This window comes from Gadus macrocephalus, chromosome 8 (assembly GCF_031168955.1).
Source record: "Gadus macrocephalus chromosome 8, ASM3116895v1".
Classification (NCBI taxonomy): Eukaryota; Metazoa; Chordata; class Actinopteri; order Gadiformes; family Gadidae; genus Gadus; species Gadus macrocephalus.
The window spans coordinates 15,111,925-15,131,924 of record NC_082389.1 but is presented as its reverse complement, the minus strand read 5'-3'; the positions used below and the strand labels follow the sequence as shown (position 1 = coordinate 15,131,924).

General features: G+C 49.2%; 1 protein-coding gene across 1 annotated transcript in view; it reads right to left on the bottom strand.

Moving 5' to 3' along the window:
* Window positions 1–20,000, bottom strand: part of LOC132463014 (ephrin type-B receptor 1-like) — a 46,941-nt gene that overhangs the window by 25,607 nt on the left and 1,334 nt on the right. The window contains exons 3-5 of the mRNA XM_060058867.1: window positions 19,180–19,590; window positions 11,389–11,724; window positions 688–812 (exon numbers count right to left, since the gene is read on the bottom strand). Coding sequence (XP_059914850.1) covers window positions 688–812; window positions 11,389–11,724; window positions 19,180–19,590 — 872 coding nt within the window. The remainder of the gene's footprint in view (window positions 1–687; window positions 813–11,388; window positions 11,725–19,179; window positions 19,591–20,000) is intronic.

Sequence of the window (20,000 nt, the reverse complement as noted above, 5' to 3'; positions counted from 1 at the left end):
GACTGGTCGATGCGGCTGCCATCCCAGAAGCAATGCATTCTCACAGCGGGATGTTGGTAGTGGACTGGTGGTTGGGGGGGGCGGGGGGGGGGGGGGGGGGGGGTGGTGGTGGGCGAAGGGGTGTAGTGGTGTACGAGTCTCGGAGCAGAGGTCAGCCTCTGTTCTCTTCAGCGGGGGGGGGGGGGGGGGGGAAACCAAAGAACAGTGGGAAAGAGGGTGCGAGCGCGGCCGCCGAACATGTTATCAGCCCGGGGAGGGGAGGGGATCGGGGGGGGGGGGGGGGCTGGGGGATGTCCAGAGGAGGCGGCTGGCGGGGGGGTTGGGTGGGGTGGGGGCGGGGGTGCGTTGGCTGTTGTTTGAATTACCGCTGGCAGGGGTAGCCGCGTTGATCCAGTATTCAAAGTAGGAGAAAGCGTGACGTTTTCAATTCATTCATGACGATCATGCTGACGCTCATGTTAAATCCAGGACCAGCCAATGACAAGATCATCAAACATTATGCAAAGATCCCCAAAATAACAAGCGTTCAAATGCCTGATTTACCCTGAAAATGTATTCAAATGTGTCCATCGTTTTTTTTAATGAAGTAGAAACAGTCTCCGTCTCTCTCTGTCTCTCTGACACACACACACACAGAGACACAGACACACACACACACACACACACACACACACATTGCACCCGTACCTTCTCGTAGAAGCGCAGCTCGTAGTCCAGGATGATGCCGTTGGGCTGCTCGGGCTGTGGCCATGACAACGTGAAGCTCTTCATGGTGGAGCTGATCTGGTGCATGATGGGAACGATGGACGGTGCTGGGGGACAAAAAAAATAAAGAAAAAGAATGACGCACAAAGTTTCACAACCCCCAAAATGGAGGCATTTCATGTCTTGTCAGACTCAGCCCAGCACAGTTAGCAGACGGGTACTGCCGCATAGAAGATAAGCAAGTCATTTCAAAGATCCTCCACGCCCATTCAACAACTCAATTGTGCCCGCCCAGACTCCCCCAGCCGTAGCATCGGGGAAGTTACCAGCGAGGAGACAATCGGAGAGGTCCTACTCATCCTTACACGGTGTCGTCGAAACATACCATTCATGGTGAAAGCCCCCGCGGCCCAAGCCGCACTGGCCTGTTTAACGCTCTCCTGCGTGCTAAACTTTTGTTCAGGAATCAAATAATGCAAGGGGGTCTTCCGTGAGGCGGGAGGCCGCAGCCGCATGCGTCTACGCTCCGTTTAAGCCCCGGCACACCTGAGTGAACACGTATGGGCTGTCAATTAACCCAGGGACTCAGCACTCTCCTGCTCAGCCCACCGCTTTTGTACCCCTCTACCACTGTCGCAAGCCCCCCCTTCAGCCTCTCGCTCTGCCACCCCTTGTCACATGCTCCCCCCAGAGACGACGCGGGATTGGAAAGCGGGCACAAGGCATTTATGGGCACGGCAGTGTTTGTGCGCTTGTGTGTGTGTGTGTGTGCGTGTGAGTGTGTTTGTGTGCGTACAGCAGTGTGAAAGTGTTTCTGTTTGTGTTCTGCTTCTTGTTGGGAGAGGCTGATAATGGATTGAAAGGTCAAGCTGCAATGCCCGAGATGTCATATCGCTCGTTTAAAGGTCAGAGAGATAAGTTTGGAATTTACATAAATACACTTCTGCACTTGTACCTAATGCACTCGTTTTAAAGCAAAGAACATCATCAACTCTGTTTTAATTGCACCGAATTCCTGAGGATTTGTTAAAATTAGGTCAAAAATACGAAAGAAAGGGAAGAATATTTATCATTAATGCCAGATGAATTCAAACCATACACCGAAACATTCACAAAAACCTGGACGTAAGGCAACAGTGAGTCAGGATAACGAATGGCTTCTATTAGGAACGTAGGATTCTACCCAGAGTGCTTTGCCTTACTCTTCTCTAGTCTGAATTCTTACCCCTCTCTCTCTCTCTCTCTCTCTCTCTCTCTCTCTCTCTCTCTCTCTCTCTCTCTCTCTCTCTCTCTCTCTCTCTCTCCCCCCCCCCTCTCTCTCTCTCTCTCTCTCTCTCTCTCTCTCTCTCTCTCTCTCTCCCTCTCCCTCTCTCTCTCCTCCCTGATGTTCTCTGCCTCTCAGGCTGGTTCACGCTCCATTGACCAGGACCCGGCCTGCCGGGGCCCTGGGCCGCATTATCAATTACCAGCCACAGGCACACACTGTCCCCCCCCCCCCCCACCCAGCCATGTCCACCCCCATCTGGGACAAGCCCTGGGGAGTGTCCCAGACGCAAATTCCTCCTTTGGAGGGAAAGGGGAAGGGGGAGGGGGGGTGTAAATGGGAGAGGCGGGGAAGATGGGGTGGGGAGTGGAAATTGAGTTTTGCGTGGAAAGGGAGTTGTCTGTGGTGTAACAAAATAAACAACCACAACATAATGGCGGCGAACAAAGCAATCAAATCAATTTTTTGCCTCGTGCAGGATAGGGAGGGAAGGGACTAAGAGAGAACCTCCTCTTTTGGCTTCCTCCAATGATGTTGAGATCTTTACTTGCTAGACTAATAGCAAAATGTATGCTTTACAAAGGTTGCTTGTCCAAGGTGTTCTGTCCAAGGTGTGCTCGATGCGCAAAATTGATAAATCTTCACTGCTTCCAAAGCTTTGTTTGTGGACAAACACAGACTCCACAAAGCAAAAAACACGGCTGTTTGTTTGGCAGCAGGACATGCTGGCAGTTTAAATTACGTAGACTGAAAAGATAAATGCATTGTGCTTTTTTTCAGATGGGAAAACCCACGATTTTGGTCGCATTTGTTCTCTAATGTAAATTCAAAAGAAAAAGGCAAATTGATATCACCAATCCCAACGCTACGACGATGATGATAAGTTTCGACGTAGTGATAGGGAGTTAAGGAACAGGAATAGCGTATTCTGGTATTTGTTTGTAGTATATTTATAGTATATATCACAATTGAGTTGTTGAATAGCAGAGAGAGAGCGTATTCTAGTATTTCCTCCTGCTGCAGTGGCTGTTGCAGAAGACAACCTTGTGTTGCCGGCAGTGTGCGCGTTTAAGGCGATTCCTCGGTGGCTAAACCGTACCCTGGGATCACAGATGGTTATCAAACACAAACGTGACGCGCATAAATATCTGCTGCATGTGGATCATCTGTCATCTTCCTTTTGGCTTACAACCGCAGGTGCATTGAGCGTCCTCCTTTACATGCTGATGGACTGGATTTAGACCTTTCATTAGAGCATCGCCAGAATATATAAGAGTATAAATATGTGTAAATATAAGAGGTTGCTCAGAGGCATCCACAAGGCACGTCAACACTGTTTACAGCAGCCCTTAACCTAGAAATAATTCATTTGGTTTCATTTTCCTCAAATCCAGGTACGCAGATCATGTGAGGAACAGAGATAGAAAAGAGAGTCCACAACGTCTGAGAAAACCGTCAAGCCACGCACGCAGGCACGGAAGCACACATGCATGTGCACGCACACACACAGTGTAGAGGTGTATTCAGTGCACGTATGACTTGTGTCCTTGCAGTCCCTTGCAGTGCGAACTGCCCATCTCAGGGAGTGTCGCCCAGGCAACGAGGTTGAGGTTCAGCTCACTGATGCGCCGCTGTCCCTGCGAAACGCTCCCGCCACCGCCCTCAACGTACCAGCCCCCACCCCCAACACCTCTCCCCCCCAGCCCGACGTCACCCAGGGAGGCTGACACTGACAGTGATCGGCGGCGTTGCCCTGCACTCCTCTCCCTCCCTCTGCACTCCTCTCTCTCTCTCTCTCTCTCTCTCTCTCTCTCTCTCTCTCTCTCGCTCTCTCTCTCTCTCTCTCTCTCTCACTCTCCTCAGCTCCACCTCCCCCCTGTGGCTCCCCCTGCTCCAGTTTTATCTGGCCCCACTCGCTGCCCCTGGCTTTTAATGCAGAGCCCGGCGCACCATTAATCAAAGTCAAAGCCTGCTAGCATCTGGCATAGGGGAGGCAGCGAGACAGCGAGGGAGAGGGACAGTGCAAGATAGAGGAAAGGGAGGGAGAGAGTCAGAGAGAGAGAGAGAGAGGGAGAGAGAGAGATAGGATAAGCGAGAGAGAGAGAGAGAAAGCAATACAGAGAAAGCAAGAGCATAGAAGAGAGAGCAAAACATTTAGTGTAAAATAGATAGTATAGAAAAGAGAGCAAGAAAGAGAGGGAAGAGAGACAAGGCGTGTTCGAGTACATGTTTGCTGAACTGTTCAACACATGAGCCTGGCTCAACATCTCTGGCACCGATCTCCACCGTAGCTTGCATATTGTTATCGCCCTGTATTCTCTCAGAGTCATCACAATTCACGCCGCGTAGAGAAGGAGGTCGTGGCATCAAATGCGTACACTACTTTTCTCTACTATACTCCTCCTTTTTGAAACCAAACTCTGCAAAGACTCCAATAAAAACGATTTCATGGCTGCAATAGCTTATTCTAAATCAAATAACCAAATGCCCCAAACAAAAAAAAGGATGTTGGTACATGGTACCAAGCCGAGTTTTCTTGGCTAAAGTCCATCCGGCTGCTTTAGCTACATTCTTCATTCAGAGACGGCTTTCAACCATTAATTCCCAGCAGGACGTTGCTGTTCTGCCTCGTTTATTCAAAGTAAAATAACTGGACAGAATTTGTGCAGTAATTAGTTAGATGACCTTCTGTCAGAGTCCCACTCTATCCACACCTCTCCTTGTACAAACAGAGACAGGTCATGGGCAGTTATACACCCGTAGATGCAGCTTGCACACAGACACAAGCACACAGACACACACACAGATACATACACACACACACACACACACACACACACACACACACACCCACACACACACACACACACACACACACACACACACACACACACACACACACACACACACACACACACACACACATAAACAAACAGAAACCCACAGACACACATACAAACACAAACACAAACACGCACACAAATAGATACACAAGTATAGCCCACACACATAGACACACACATTTAAAAAAATAAACAAGTGTGGGCAGTCACAGACACACAAGACTAGACTGAAGCACAAGAGCATCCTGTACCATTGTCCACTTCTAAGTGTTTGAGTTTGTGAACCATGCACTTCCCCATAGGGCGTACCACTCAGCGTAGCTCCTATGGGGAGACCGCTATGGACATGTCTGGTCAAATTCAGTACATGCCAGGTAACTAACAGGTCCCCATTAGGAGGTGCTCAGAGGGAGTTACTCAGCTGTGACTACACTGTAATGGGCTTCTCTGCAAAAATCCATGACCGAGGATTAGCTCAGTGCATTTCCTTCGAGGAATTATATAAAAAAGCGACCATCTGGAGGGATCTTAAAAATAGCTCCAAGTCAAATACACAGCGTGGAAAACAGGGCATACCTTCTCATACTTAGCTCAAACTTAAAACAACAGTTTGGCGGACATCAGATTTGGCGAGCTGCTTGGTAGAATTCAAGCTCAGGTTTTGTAGTTTTTTTGCCTATGAGTCACAGCCCATTCTTTCTTGGCCAAGAAACCCGGTCCAACATTCATGAGGACAGGCAGCAAATAAAATATCAATGTTAAAATTGAATCCCTCTCAGATGATGAAACTCAGTGCCATCAGGCCTCTGATACAAATTCTTTTACTGGAGAAATAACCAGGAATCTTTTAACATTTTACAAACATATGAAGAAAAGCAATGAACAAAAAGTCACAAAAAAAAAAGTGCTCTCCATGGACCATTTCACTACAAACCTTTCTTTTTTTGGTTGTTGATTCTTCCGTTTTTTGGGCTACCCCGCCGGAATGCTAAAATCTTTCATTTCGGCAAGATTGTTTGGATCTCACTGTGCCACACAGAGTCTTTGTATCTAGAGGACAAAAAGCCAGCCGAGAGTGATTTGACCATAGAAGGCCGAGTCGGAATGATGTTTGCATTTCTGTGGGAACGTCTCTCCAAACAGTGGCGCTAAGTGGAGGAGGATTGTTTGTAGATATACTAGGCTTTTTCTGCGGTCTTGGGGGAGAACTGGCACATGATCTAGGTCGTGGAGCCTCTGCCAGGGAGATCAGAGAGCTGCTAAGACTCAGACATCCCTTTTCTTAAAGAAAGACAAGTAAAGATGGCAGCAGTGGCGGTCGGGAGATGTATGGCTGCTTTTTTTCCACACCCATATGTCCCCTCACCCGTCTCTCAGGGCGGTGATAAGGTAAGGCGCAGGCATGGGATTTAAAAGGAGATGTAGAGGAAGATGAGATGTGGGTTGGTCGGTGTCCCCATTGATGGTGTCTCTTCGGTGTCCGGATAGATGGATTATGGATTGGACTGTGGCTGCCATTTTGTGTTGTGTTCACAACATTTCCAAGAGCCTCCTTAGCACTGAGTCAGGCACTGCCACTGTTGTGAATTCAGTAATGCTTGACATTTGGTTTAGCATTTATTTGGCAATGCCCTTATGCCTTCAACAAAGACAAAATGACGTGGATTTTTCCTTTTCCGGCTGGATTGTATTATTATGCAGCAGAAAGAGTCAAACACTGGTTGTTGCTGTACAATTGCAAACATAGATATATATGACGGCCATGAAAGATGGCCTTAGAGTGGACAGTATATAACCAGAGTGTGTTTGTGTAAGCTTGTTTGTTTGTGTGTGTTTCACTGTCTGAGTGTGTGTGTGTGTGTGTGTGTGTGTGTGTTTGTGTCTGTGTGTGTGTGTGTTTGTGTCTGTGTGTGTGTGTGTCCGCATGCGCGCTTGTGCTTAGAGAGTGCAGGCCGTGAATGAACTCCTAAATCACAGTATCGATCAGCCCAGTCTGCCAGAGACACGCTGGGATCTAGGGCGGTTTAATGGCCTATTCTTCGATTTGCTGTGAAGCCCCTCAGCTGCCTCCTCCTCTCTACTCCTCCTCCACCTCCTCCACCCCACACCTCTTCTTCCCCTCATCCACCTCCACCATCCCCATCCCCAGCTTCACCATTATCCAGGTAGTCCCATGTTTCCCCCCCCCCCCCCGCCTCCCCCAACCGAGGAACATTCAGCAGTATCTTGGCGTCAGGTTGTCAACCAGAGAAGAGAGTGTCAACGCGCCAACTGTGACGGAGCCACGTCTCTGCATAGCCGAGGAGTCAACATCTAGTTATTCTGCATTATTTTGAGAAACCCCGATAAGAACCAGTCATTATTTTCCTACTTTCCCACCAGTGCATGTGGTGGATATCTGCCCTAAATATAGATCTACCATTCGTCGGAGGCTTTTATCCATAGAGTCAAACACGATACCGTGCGTGCATACATTCATAGTATGAGCAACCCTAGTGGAAATGGCACCCCTAACCCTGGTAGTGTTTACACCACCCTCTACACGTGGAGCGATACAGCTCCCTCGGTGCTATCCTAGATCAAATGCATCGAGAGACTTCTTCTGTTTCGTCTCCGGTGTTTCCAATACTTTTTATATTTATTATCAGAGTATCTTCTTTCCTTTACCGGCTCGTCCGAATCCACCTATGAATCCCTGCACGGAAAACTGAAGGCAGAGCAATTACTTGGCTACAAAAGGTCCGAGCGAGGGGCCCCGGGCCCCCGGCTGGTGGGGTCGACCGCTGCCAGACACCTCATTACTGCAGCAAGACGGGCAACAATAGGTGCAGCCATTGCTTCCTCTAGCGTCTATATGTCAGGAGAGCTATTAGCCTGTCAATTGGGGACAGTTAGCTCCATTATGCCAACCTGATAATCAGAGCTATTTACTCCCTCATTTTCCTCTCCTTCACTCTGACTCAAGTTTTATTTTCCCTATGAAAATATAAAACAATCCTCCATTTCCCATCTCTCCCTCTCTACCTCTCCCTCTCTCTCTCTCATTCTCTCTCTCTCCTGCCATGTCCCGACTCCATTTAGTGTCTTGGTTTCTTCTCAGACAAACACTGTCTTGCTGACTCATTGCATTCCTTAGAGAGTGGCTGTCATCATACACTGTATGCCTTCCAGCTTAGTTAACTTCTCAACAATTTCATTAAGCAGTCCATTATTGTTCGATGTCAAACTCTGGGACAAAAATGACTATTAGGGACTTTTGGATATGATAAGGGTTAAGGGTCTTTTCAGCTCTAAGCCAATGCATTCATGGTCTCGCGAATCGCGATACCAGACGTGTGTAGATTCCGCCATCTTGGAATTGCTTAATGTAAGTAAGTGGTTTAAACAGTGGAGAGAACAGCTGCCTTCCGACCTACGCAGCTTACATTTGACAGGAAATTAGGCCTTACCGGAAATGATGCTCTTCCCCCATGGAGATAAAGGAAATCACAGAGACAAAGAGAGAGCTTTGAAAAATCATTCAATATGGATGTCCTGAGCAACTTCACAGTGTTAACAATCAAACAAACTGCTGCTGAACATCGCTTCCCCATTAGGAAGAGCCACCCTAAAGATTGGTTTGACGGTCTAATTGATTCCACTCAGTTTTACTCCTGGAGATAGTCATCATTCTCTGGTTATGCAAAGCGCTGATGGACTGACTTCGGAGTCAAATGCATGGGGAACGGGTAAACCAATCAGTATACATTATTGCATCATGTCAGTTTCTAAATCCATATATACCCTATATAACATAAGGTGAATATAAGAGACACATTTTTCTCGGCTAACCATTAACCCTCATATATATCCTACACACAGGTCCTGCACAACTCGCAGTGGTGTGAAATGCAAAAAGTAAGATACTCAAATCAAAGAAAAGGGCCAGGGCCACAACTCTCCCCCTCCCCACTGACAATATGAATCCACTGACAGGCCTGTCTTCTCCCTGTTTCCGTTGCTCCTCATGCCTGATATTTGCTCCCATCGGCGAGTACTTCGGAGGACTTTGTCATCCAAGGAAGAAAGACACAATAGTAATAGTAATGAAAAGGGCCCCCATTTAAATGTTCCACTTGGTAAAGAATGAAGTCCCTTGGTAGGTGCTACTGTGTACAAGTCAGAGTCCAGAAGAATAGCAATAGAGGAAGGAGAAATAACACACTGTAGCCAGCAGAGAGGATCCTTGGACTGTCATTTCCATTGGATGCTTTAGTTAATATTTCATCACAAGGAGAATATTGCAGACTGTGTACACACAAACACACACACGCTCAGGAATACACACACACACACACACATACACAAATGATTCATGCATAGACAGGAGCACAATCATGCATACAAACACACGTCAGGCAAACAAACACACATACACAGAAAGGATGCATGCATCTACAGGAGCACGATCATGCGAACACACAAACACAAAGACATAAATACACACATGTGAAGCATGCACACATATATGTCCATGCCTGCACACACATCTAGATAAAAAGAAGGTTGAAAATAGCTTACTAATGAAGAACGCTTGGACACACATTCACATGCATGCAATTAGATGTACACTAAAATACATAATTAAATATACATTTATTATTACGTATCCATAAAAATAACGTGCTTATCTTTGTATTTTAACACATGGCTCTGAGGTGGAGGCAGAGTCTCCCCCCGCTGCAGTTGAAGGGCTGTTGAGAGCCTTCCAGACAGCCCAACCTGTCCTCTTCTGGTCTGCACAGGCAGCTATTAGCACCACTCAGGCTACTGTGCAGAGCAGGACCACTGCTAACACGTACTCCCGGATATTTTAGCCCAGAATTGAGAAATAATTCTATTTCTTCCTGTCTATATAAAGTATTTCCATGGGCTTCCTGTGCCCTCGTGGAAAGGAAGGCGAAGAGAGACATGAAATCGTTGAAAGACAGGGGAATGATACGTAGCATATAGGAATGCAGGTGGGAATCGAACCTGCATAACGCTAAAGTAATCTCGGATCCAGCAGTTCTACCGTGTTATGGCAGAGCTTCTGGGGGGGAGACTGCACAGCCTGTGACGGGACCCAAAACTGCAAGAGGTTGAGTTACGCATTGTTACCTTTTTCATTACCGGGATATTCTACCGACGGAAAATCATTTGCTCGAGTGGATGAGGCCTTGAGAATGGGATTTTGATACGTTCATTTCTGGAGTGGCCAGTCCACTTGGTGCGGATTTGGAACCTTCACAGAAACGGTTCTACAGTTTAAGCGCTGGCCGTTTGCCGACCACCGCGCCTTCAGATCCCACAACTCCAGCTACATGATTGGTCGAAACAAACATGAAGCGAAATAGAAAAGTCCAACGCCTAGTTCACCCATATCTGAGCTGGTTTGCCTCTAGACTTTGGATATTTATCATTTGTGAGACTCCTCCACGGGGCGTGCGGTGAGCGAGCAAGTCGATTGAGCCGGCGATGCAAGGCCGCCGGAAAGAATCTGAGTTGGACGATTTACAGACGTGTTCGGACCGGGGCGCAGCCGTCCATGAAGGGAGGGTTGTTGGGACTGGCAGCCGGCCCGTGCGTGGCTCCAAAAACAAAAGTAAAGAAAGACCCAAGACTTGGGGAGCAAGAGGCCCTTCTCAGGGTCCCCGGAGCTGCTAGCCTCAACACGAGTGGCTCCATAAACTATCACAAGTTTGTCTGAGCCGGGATCAGGAGAAAGCCAAATAATAAATGAGGAATTTTTTTGGAATGTTTGTTGATGACGCAGGCAACATCGGTCCATCTTTCATGCGGCCTTAATATGTAAATAAAACCCAGCAGAGTTCAAAGAGACGAGAATCGGGGGCAGAGGACATCATTCATGCGCCTCTCTCACCCGCACATCCGCACCGCGTGTCCGGGTCTGAAGTCCTGCCACTATGTTATGGCTTCTTTCATATCCTTTGCCCAATCCTCCCACCCAAACACTCCGTGATGTACGGAGTGCCACTTTATTTTGGTGTGAGTGGGACCCAGTAAAGGAGTCTGGGTTTCGGTGTTCCGCTGCTCCACCACAGGCCCACTTCACGTCCTACACCCTCCTTAAGAGACATCCTCCACAGAGATCACAGAACCAGAACCAGGGAATCTTAGCCAATCCTCCCCCCATAATATTTGATGTTAACCATTACCTAAGCTGCCCCCATAAAAAAAAGAATCATAATTAATCAAATCATTTCTACAAGCATAACCCCTGATCCCATATACGTCTCCCCAATTCTGCACCCATTGCAGTCCTAAGCATCCCTGGAAGGAGGACTTCCTCTGCTGCGGGCCTTCTCAAGGTCTCCTCCCTCATTTGAGGGCTATCAAGGCCTTTTAAGGCCTCAGGGTTAATGGGATGTTATATAATACGGCCCTCCAAAGCACCTTTGAGACTGTAACTATGATGAAGGTGACAATACAAATAAAATCCCCTTGACAACAACAACAACAGCAACAACCACCACCACCACCACCACCACAACAACAACAACAAGGGTTGAGATGGAGGGGGGCCTGCGTCCTTACCGGCCTGGTTGGTGGTGATGTCTATGGAGACGTGCTGGGCCGGGTAGGGGCTCCGGTTGCTGACCCCGTTGACCGCCTGGATCTCGAAGCTGTACAGGGTGTGAGCCAGCAGGTTGCTGATCAACACGCGCGTGTCGGTGAGGCCCAGCTGCCGGGGCAGGAAGTCCACGTTGTCGTCGCAGTGGGAGCAGGAGCGGCGGTCCGAGCGGCACTTCTTGCACACGATGTTGTAGACCACGTCTTCGCGGCCCCCCGTCTCCCGGGGCGAGTGCCACTCCAGGATGACGGAGGTCTCGTTGACGATGGAGATGACGTTGCGCGGGCCCGACGGCACACCTGGAGGACACAGAGCGAGCGCCCGGGGGATGAGAGGGAAGGCCGGATATGTGGTGGTGGGGGGGGTCGTCTTTATATTTGCAAGGCACATTTCGTCAACATATCGTTGGAGTATGTGTGTGTGTGTGTGTGTGTGTGTGTGTGCGTGTGTGTGTGTGTGTGTGTGTGTGTGTGTGCGTGTGTGCGTGTCCTTAGTGATGGGGGGTGTATCTGTGTTTCTTCACAAGCCCTTGTTTGATGTTTGAGTAAATGTGAAATGGAAAAGTAGGAGTGGCGGTGATGTGTGCGTGGGTGCCCGGTGCACACTTAAACATGTTGTCAACTTCAGTCCCTCTCGACTGGACTGTGTGCACATTTAGTCAGCTTTGAGGATTCAAGGTTTTTTTGGATGATTTTTTTAACGACGGGCACATTCTGAATGCTAATTTATTCCGCTCACTCACAAATGCAGATCACACAGTGAGACGCCCGTGTCTATCAACCATTGGGTGTTAAGTAGAAGCCAGTGTTGCGTCGAGTGTTCTTATCAAGCAAGGGCCTCTCAGGATTCAAGCTCTCATTCCCTTGTACATAGTCCAGCAGCTTGAGCAGAGCCCACATTTGACGCTTAGGCGAGAGAAAGAAATCTGGAAAATAGTGCATCGGTTGTTTTGTTTGAGTGGTGGATGATTACCAGGGCACGGAACAACAGACACCTCAGCCCACTGCACTTGCCGTGAACCTTTCGTTTGAATTGTCCCAGACTTGTTATGAGTTTTGCTATTTATAAGTCAACGTGTTCTCTCAATTCATAACTGTTCTTTCCAACACACTCTTTCTTATTCTCCTCTTATTTCCTTTTGGATGGCTCTTTCCTTACCTTCAACATTCTCCCCCTCCCTCCTCCTACTCTAATTTCCTCTTGTGGATGATTGAAATGACTCGGCACATGCCAGGGGATAATAACATGCACAATTTACAGGATTGGCTTGGCAGCGCTCAATTGTTATCAGCGCTTATATATCAGCGCTTATATTCAGATTCTATTCTGAAACAGAGGGCAGGTGGTTAGTTCTGTCAGCACACACACAAAGGATCATGGTTGGCCCGCAAAGCCACAGGACAAAGCAGCATCCGGAACATATACAAACACACACACACACACACACACACACACACACACACACACACACCAAGGACAGTTCACCAGTGTTACCAAGGCAACCCCGGTGCGGTATCACCTCGTCTTGCACAGGGTGGTCAGCATTCACTGCAGAAATGGGAAGGGAGTGAGTGCAGATGGGTGCACCTATTATGTCCTGCAGATACATAACGGCCATTTATAGAAAATACCTATTTAGGTTAGAGAAAAAAATGGCTACCATGGGCCTGAAGAGGAAGACATAGAGAGAGACAATCAAGGAGTGAGAGCGAGAGAGATAGGAAAAGGATAAATGAGAGAGATTGATGGAGAGTACGAGAGTGTTTGAGAGTGAGAGAGAGAGAGAGAAATGAAGAGCAATGAAACGTGCGAGAACTGGCGCTGCGTGTCGCCATCACACAACCACTGTAGTGTACAGACCATAATAGTGTGTGTGTTGGCAGAAATCGGCTGCATCAAGAAAGTGGGACAACTTCCCCCTCGCTCCTCCTGGGGATTCCAAGAGAGTCACTTCACGTGTTCCCGTGTGTACTGCCCGCATCATCAATCACAGGCCGTCCCGCGCAGCCTCGCATCCGCATGCGGGAACAAATAAATACGCCCGTTGTCATGCGGAAAATCCACGTGAGGCAATTACACATGAGCTGCACGTCGGCCATTTTGCTTTCATGCCCCCATGAGCTCCCTGTCTGTATCAATGTGCTCAAACAACAGACTGTGGATGACAAAAAAAAAGAAAACGAATAAAGAAATAAATAAACAGGGGTGAGTCAGGCCCCAATCCTATGTGCTGGCCGCCATCAGAGCCCAGCCTCCCATATGCAGAAAGGGAATGAGAAATGAGATGTGACTGCCACTTAACCGGTGATTTGGAGGCCATTACTGGGGGGCCCTGGGCTGTTTTAATTTGCCACAGGATTTAATTTGTCGCCAGCGTTACTTACAGCCCTCTAAACCAGGCCTTCACTTAGCCACGCCACTCTGCCGTCATTGCGTGTACATGTTGCCCGCACCACGCCAACGCCACTAACCACACAGACGCCCCCCCCCTGCGCCGTTGGTACCCAAAAGTCTTGCGTCACATGGCGCAGTTTTCCACAGCGCTAGAGGGGAATTCTGTGGTTTAATATCTCAGGGGTCCAGAAAAAGAAAAAATCCTCATCGTCAGCCAAATAGCACAGAGTGTCACAGCAAGACTAATCCAGTTAAGGCCATTTAGCATTTGGCTTTACATTAAGTATGAAATAGTTCACCTCATTAAGCGCTTTGTCTCCGGGGATACACTCGCACACACCACAAAAACACACACGCGCACGCACACAATGACCTCCATGCCATGCGCTTCCAGGGGAAAAACTTGGGAACAATTGAAGCGTGTGCACCTTATATCTGCCTTAGCGCTGACATGGGGGTCTGAGCTGAGCAGTGATTGGGACTCATGGGGTAACCGTGACGACCGCCGCGGACCCCCCTGCTCCCTGCTTACTGCTGCTCTGGCTCCTAATGCTGCGAGCCAGAGCAGGTGGATACAGAGATGGATGGGCCGTCCACCGCCGCCCCAGCGGAGCGGAACACCTCCTCCGCACAGGAGCTGGGGCTGAACAAAAAAGGGTGCCACACCATACCTCCCCCCACTCGCTCGCTTCCACTCTAGGCTGGCAAACATCAAGTCCTCTAACCCCCTTCCTTAAGCACCGTAGCCTACCCCCCATCCAGTCCCCCCGCCAACAGCACCAGCCCCCCCCCCCCCCCCCCCACAGCCACATCATCACCGCCGCAAAATAAACACTCTGCCACTTTGTTTACCCAGCCACCCAGCTAGATGGACGGGTGCCCCCCCCCCCTGCTCCCAACCCTACCCGACACCCACCAGCCCTCTCTCCATGCCTTCTCCCCTTCCACTGTGTTTGCTTTGCAGACGTCTTAACAGGGCCTCTAGGGGCCCCCCCGCAGTGGGTCCCTGTGTGTGGGGATGGGGCGGGCGTGAGAGGGGGAGGGATGATGAAGTGTCACGGTGAGGGATGGAATGAAACATGTTTTAAGGGCGACGACGTACCAAGGATGTCTAGAGTGAGAGATTAAAGGGGGTATTGAGGGATTGCATATGTGTGGGTGGTGTGTGTGTTTGTGTTTCGGTGTGTGTGTGCGTGAGGTGAGTCTGTCTGTGATACGGGAGGTTGAGAGGCTTGTGGGAAATATCAAAGCCTTCTCCCAGTCCCCAGAGACGGCACATTAAGCCGCATGTGCTTTCCTGGTAACAAACAAGGAGTCAGTGTGCACTTTGGTTTTCCCACACCAGACACAGCGCAATGGCAGCCCAGACAGAGAGACCCAAACATGCTGTCAGGTGATCTCCTTGTAACCTAGCTAGGGTGGGTCTGGAATCAACATGATTGACAATACTAAAGATATATATTTGTATTTTTATCTTTCTCTTTTTACAGACTAGGGTCAACTATATAAACAACTGTTCTTACCCAGAATGTACTAGTCTCTTAAAAATACAAATAAGACTTCTACCAAATAAATAGCTATTGCGAATCAAACGATCTCCCTCCTAAACTACTACAACCAAACACTGAAACCAATCCTAAGGCAAAGCAAACACCGATCGGTGCCAAACATACTGTGAGCACAGTTTCAGCCAATCATAACAAGCGGTTGTAGATTCCAGGGTACCAGTGTTTTTTTTTATTTTAACTGTTAGGAAATACCTGTACCTCGATGTATTTGCATCTGCAAGCCGTCTCTCCAGCAGGAAGCGCTTCTAATAGGGCGGTACTTTTTTGTCTACTTAGTTTGGCTCCGACTTTTACAACTCGATTACGGAAGGAAGGAAGCGCTCCAGTTGACTTTTTTTTTTGCATTCTGGGAAACCTCTTCTCCCAGCTTCACAGACAACACCACAAAACGACAACAGAGGGGTGAGGTGGTCGAGAGAAGTTCTGAAAAGCTATGCTCGACTCACCCCCTTTTTTGTTTTTGAAACGAGAACAAGGAGAGGAGCGCGCACTTTGAATACAGGAGTGAAGGAGAGGAAAACAATATGGAGGCGGAGATGGGGGGAATGGCCAAACAGATAGCCCTGTTGTTCTTTCATGTAGTTTATCCTTCCTGCGGGAAAAAAAGCCAGTGTTTGTGTCTACCCCGAGATCAGAAGTTTCAGACAACAAGGCTTAACGGGGTGAGACACCCGATCCTAAATAAGTGTGGTTCAAACCAGGAATGCCTGCAAACCCATCACACAAACCCCCGTTTGAGTACGGAATCATAGACTTGTAATAGTTCCTCAAAGTTCCCTTGCATGTCTGCTTTCAATTTGTGCGGAACACAATGATTACTTTGTCAAGAATGAAACAACACACACACACACACACATCCCTCCCCCTGCTGAGGACGCCATTAGGGGGTTGTGTGTTTGTTGTCCCGACCTATCATACCTGGTAAAGCACCAGATGGATGTCTTCCCCAGACTCTTCGTCTGCGCCTGCAGCAACCTCCTCATCAAGATCCCCATGCGGCTCCTGGCTCTAGCTCTGCTATTCTATCTGTGCCCCCCCCCCCTCCTCCCCCCTGTCTCCATCCCTTCTCCCCCTCTCCTCCCCCATCTCCCTCCCTTCTCTCCCTCTCCTCGCGGTGGGCCCCTGGTGTTCCGCATGCCTTCTTCCCCATGGACTAATCAGCACCGCCCCCCCCCCCCCAAACCAACCACCACCTTGCATCCCACCCCCTGTCTGCTCGCTACCGAGCCTGTCCCCTGCGCAGACTCTCGCGCTGGGAGAAGCCCACCGGGGCAGCAGGTAGCCCAGATAGGAGGCTGATAGCGCCCCATGGGGGAGGAGAGCATACGTCAGTCTGGGAGGACGTCGGGGAGAGAGTGAGCGAAATGGTCTGCTACTGATTCCAAAGGGCGCCAGGAAACCTCCCAAAGGTCACTGTATGTTGAGCAGCCGAGGAGAGGAGATGGGCGATAATATCTCTCTCTCACCCTCTCTCTCTCCCTCTCTCTCTCTCACCCTCTCTCTCACCCTCTCTCTCTCACCCTCTCTCTCTCCCTCTCTCTCTCACCCTCTCTCTCACCCTCTCTCTCACCCTCTCTCTCTCCCTCTCTTTCTCCTCACTCTCTCTCTCTCTCTTACCCTCTCTTCCTCGCTCAACCTCTCCCCCTCCCTATCTCTCTCTTTCTCTCTTACCCTCTCTCTCTCTCTCTCTTACCCTCTCTCCCTCTCTCTCTTACCCTCTCTCCCTCGCTCAACCTCTCCCTCGCTCAACCTCTCCCTCGCGCTCTCTCTCTCTCTCTCTCTCTCTCTCTCTCTCTCTCTCTCTCTCTCTCCCTCTCTCCCTCTCTCCCTCTCTCGCTCTCTCTCTCTCATTAATATGAGGCTCCCCTGCTGCCAGGGAGAGCCGGGGGCCAATCCATCAGAAATGTTCATCAGACCAGATCTGTATCTCTCATACACATACACACCTTGCGCCGCTTTAGGCCAGGCTAGCATGGCTAACGCTAAAGTGAATAACCTTTCTTGCCGGTTGAAGCGTTGGGCCTGATTCGGGGTGACTGTAAGAGCCCCCTTATCAGCGGCCTGGCAGTATTGAGAACATTCCTCTGTTGGAGGATCTCAGTGGCGAGCCCTGCCCAGATCAAGGCCACGGCGGACATCAAGCGAACCCTAGCCTGGACTGCAGCGATCAGAGAGGTCTTTAAATGGGATAAGGCGGTTTTGTTAACATGGCTGGATTTCAAGTCCGTAAAAGGATGGTTAAAAGGGGGGATTGTGAGAAAGAAAAATGTCAAACTCACGCTGGCATTTGGGAGTCCATGAACGAGACGGCGGAAATAATATTTTCATAATGCCAAGCGCATCGGGTTCTTTATGAGGGAAGCCGAGTTTCACGTCTTTGTACAATGATAATATAGATCGAAATCAAGTCCACATGGCATTATCACAATTTATAGGGGTGGACTGGATACGTGGGAGGTTCACATCAAATAAATAATGAATCAAAAAGGGAGTGTGGAGCCTACACACAAGATGATAGATGAAGAAAAGGTAATAAAACTAAAAAGTTGGCGCAGGCTGCTTTGCAGAAAAAGCTCAACAGTGACCAGTGGGAATATTTTTAGACAAAGCGGGGAAGAGTTGTGCGCTGAGGGAAAATAGACGGCCTCAAGCTGCAGACAAACTGTACACCTGATGGAGTTTACAGGAACTCACCGGAGAGGCAAATAGTACACCGTGGGAAGGCAGGAACAAATGCACAAGGTGACTGAGGCACTGGTTCCACTGAGAGTATCTGTAGCCCAGAGGTGTGTATAGGCAGAGGAAGTCTTTTTTAACTGACATACAGTAAATGCCACATCGGGGTACCGGGAGAGCTTTAAGGCACCTTTTGATTGTCTTAAAATAAACATGTCGGTTCCATTCAATTCAACTGAATGCAAGGACAGAGAGGGAGGAATAGGCATTTCAGCGGAAAGGAATGAACGACGCAAACTCTGTTTTATAACAGAAAGAAGAACAGAATGTTTCCACGCCTGTTCAAAAGCTGGTACGACAGCGGCTTCATAAGAATATCAGACCAAGTGAATGTGTAACTACATCGATGCTTTCATAGTTGCCTCTACAGGAAAGAAAGCTTCACAAAAAGGTTGGTAATGCTAGAATAATTGGTGGATGGTCTGTGTACGGGGACAACAATGTTCCTCCTCCGATGTCATTGTGTGTCAATGTGGACAGGCCGGCCCTGTACATAACGGCACAGCAACTCAGAGCAGTAGGGGAATAGTTGTGGCAACTTCAGTAGACCCCAGGCAGGACAGTTCTGAGAGTAATTGAGACCTCAGGGGATGTTGGGAGAGTAATAGAGGAGAGGTGAAGGCGAATATTAAGAGGGAGAGACAAGTTGCTATCTTTTAAGGGGTTTAAAAACTAAAACAAGTCAGGGCTGCAAATCAAGAGCGATAAAAGAAATATATTTCTTCCTTTTATTTGTTCATCAACAAGCAGCCAGCTCAATAAAAGTCTCAGTTCACAGGAGAATGGGCCTGCTTATATGGGTAAACGTGTGTGTGTGGGTGTGTGTCTGTCTGTGCGTGGGCACGTGCATGTGCGCGCGTGTGTTTGTGTGTGTGACGTGTGACTGTTTTGTGCGTGTCTGTGTGTGTTTGTGTGACTGTGCATGTGTGTGTGCGGCTGCGCGTGCGTGTGCGGCTGCGCGTGCGTGTGCATGTGCGTCTGTGCGTGTGTGTGCATGTGTGTGTGTGTGTGTGTGTGTGTGTGTGTGAGTGTACACGTGCGAGGGGGACGACGTACTTGTGCAGGGTGCGTCCGGCAGGTCGGCGTCCCCGCGGTAGTAGCCGTTGCGGCAGATGCAGACGGTGGCGGCTTCCCCCGCTGAGCGGCTGTTGGGGGGGCACTGGAGGCACAGGCCTGGCCCCTGGTTGGACTTGAAGGTGCCTGGGGGACACGCTGCACAGAGAGGGGGAGAGGAGAGACAGCAGAGATAACGGTTAGACACGGGGGCAATGGGGCAACAGAAATGTCCAGGCAGAGGCCGGCGATCGGGTGCACACTTGACGTCCGTAGAAGATACAAGGGAGAGACGAGGGGCGGATGGCCAAGTCGATAGGACGCAGAGGCACGGAGATAGAGAGAGGGACAATGACAAAGCGTGCGCGAGGGGGAGAGAGAGAGAGAGAGAGAGAGAGAGAGAGAGAGAGAGAGAGAGAGAGAGAGACTTTTAGAGTACTAAGAGTACTAAAAATTGCTTCATAATTGGCTGATCTTGTGGTTGCCTCACTGTGTGTGGGCATGTGCGTGAGTGTGCATGTGTATGCGCACGCGCATCTCATCAAACCATATCAACCGCCTTCACTCATCCATTCCTCAAAGTCCTGAACCCCCCCAAACTCTTAACCCCTAGCTGGCCTTTCCCCCAGCAAAGTGGGACATTCCCTGCCTCTTTACTCTCATCATGTAAATCGTGAGATGGAGCTAAATTGGAGGGGAGATGGGTGACTGACAGCTGATCCCCCATCGCGCTGCCGCTCAGGCGATAACAGAAATCCATTCCTTTATCCAACCCTATCCCAAAAGTAGAATAATAAAGACAATACCAATGGGGAAAGATGCAG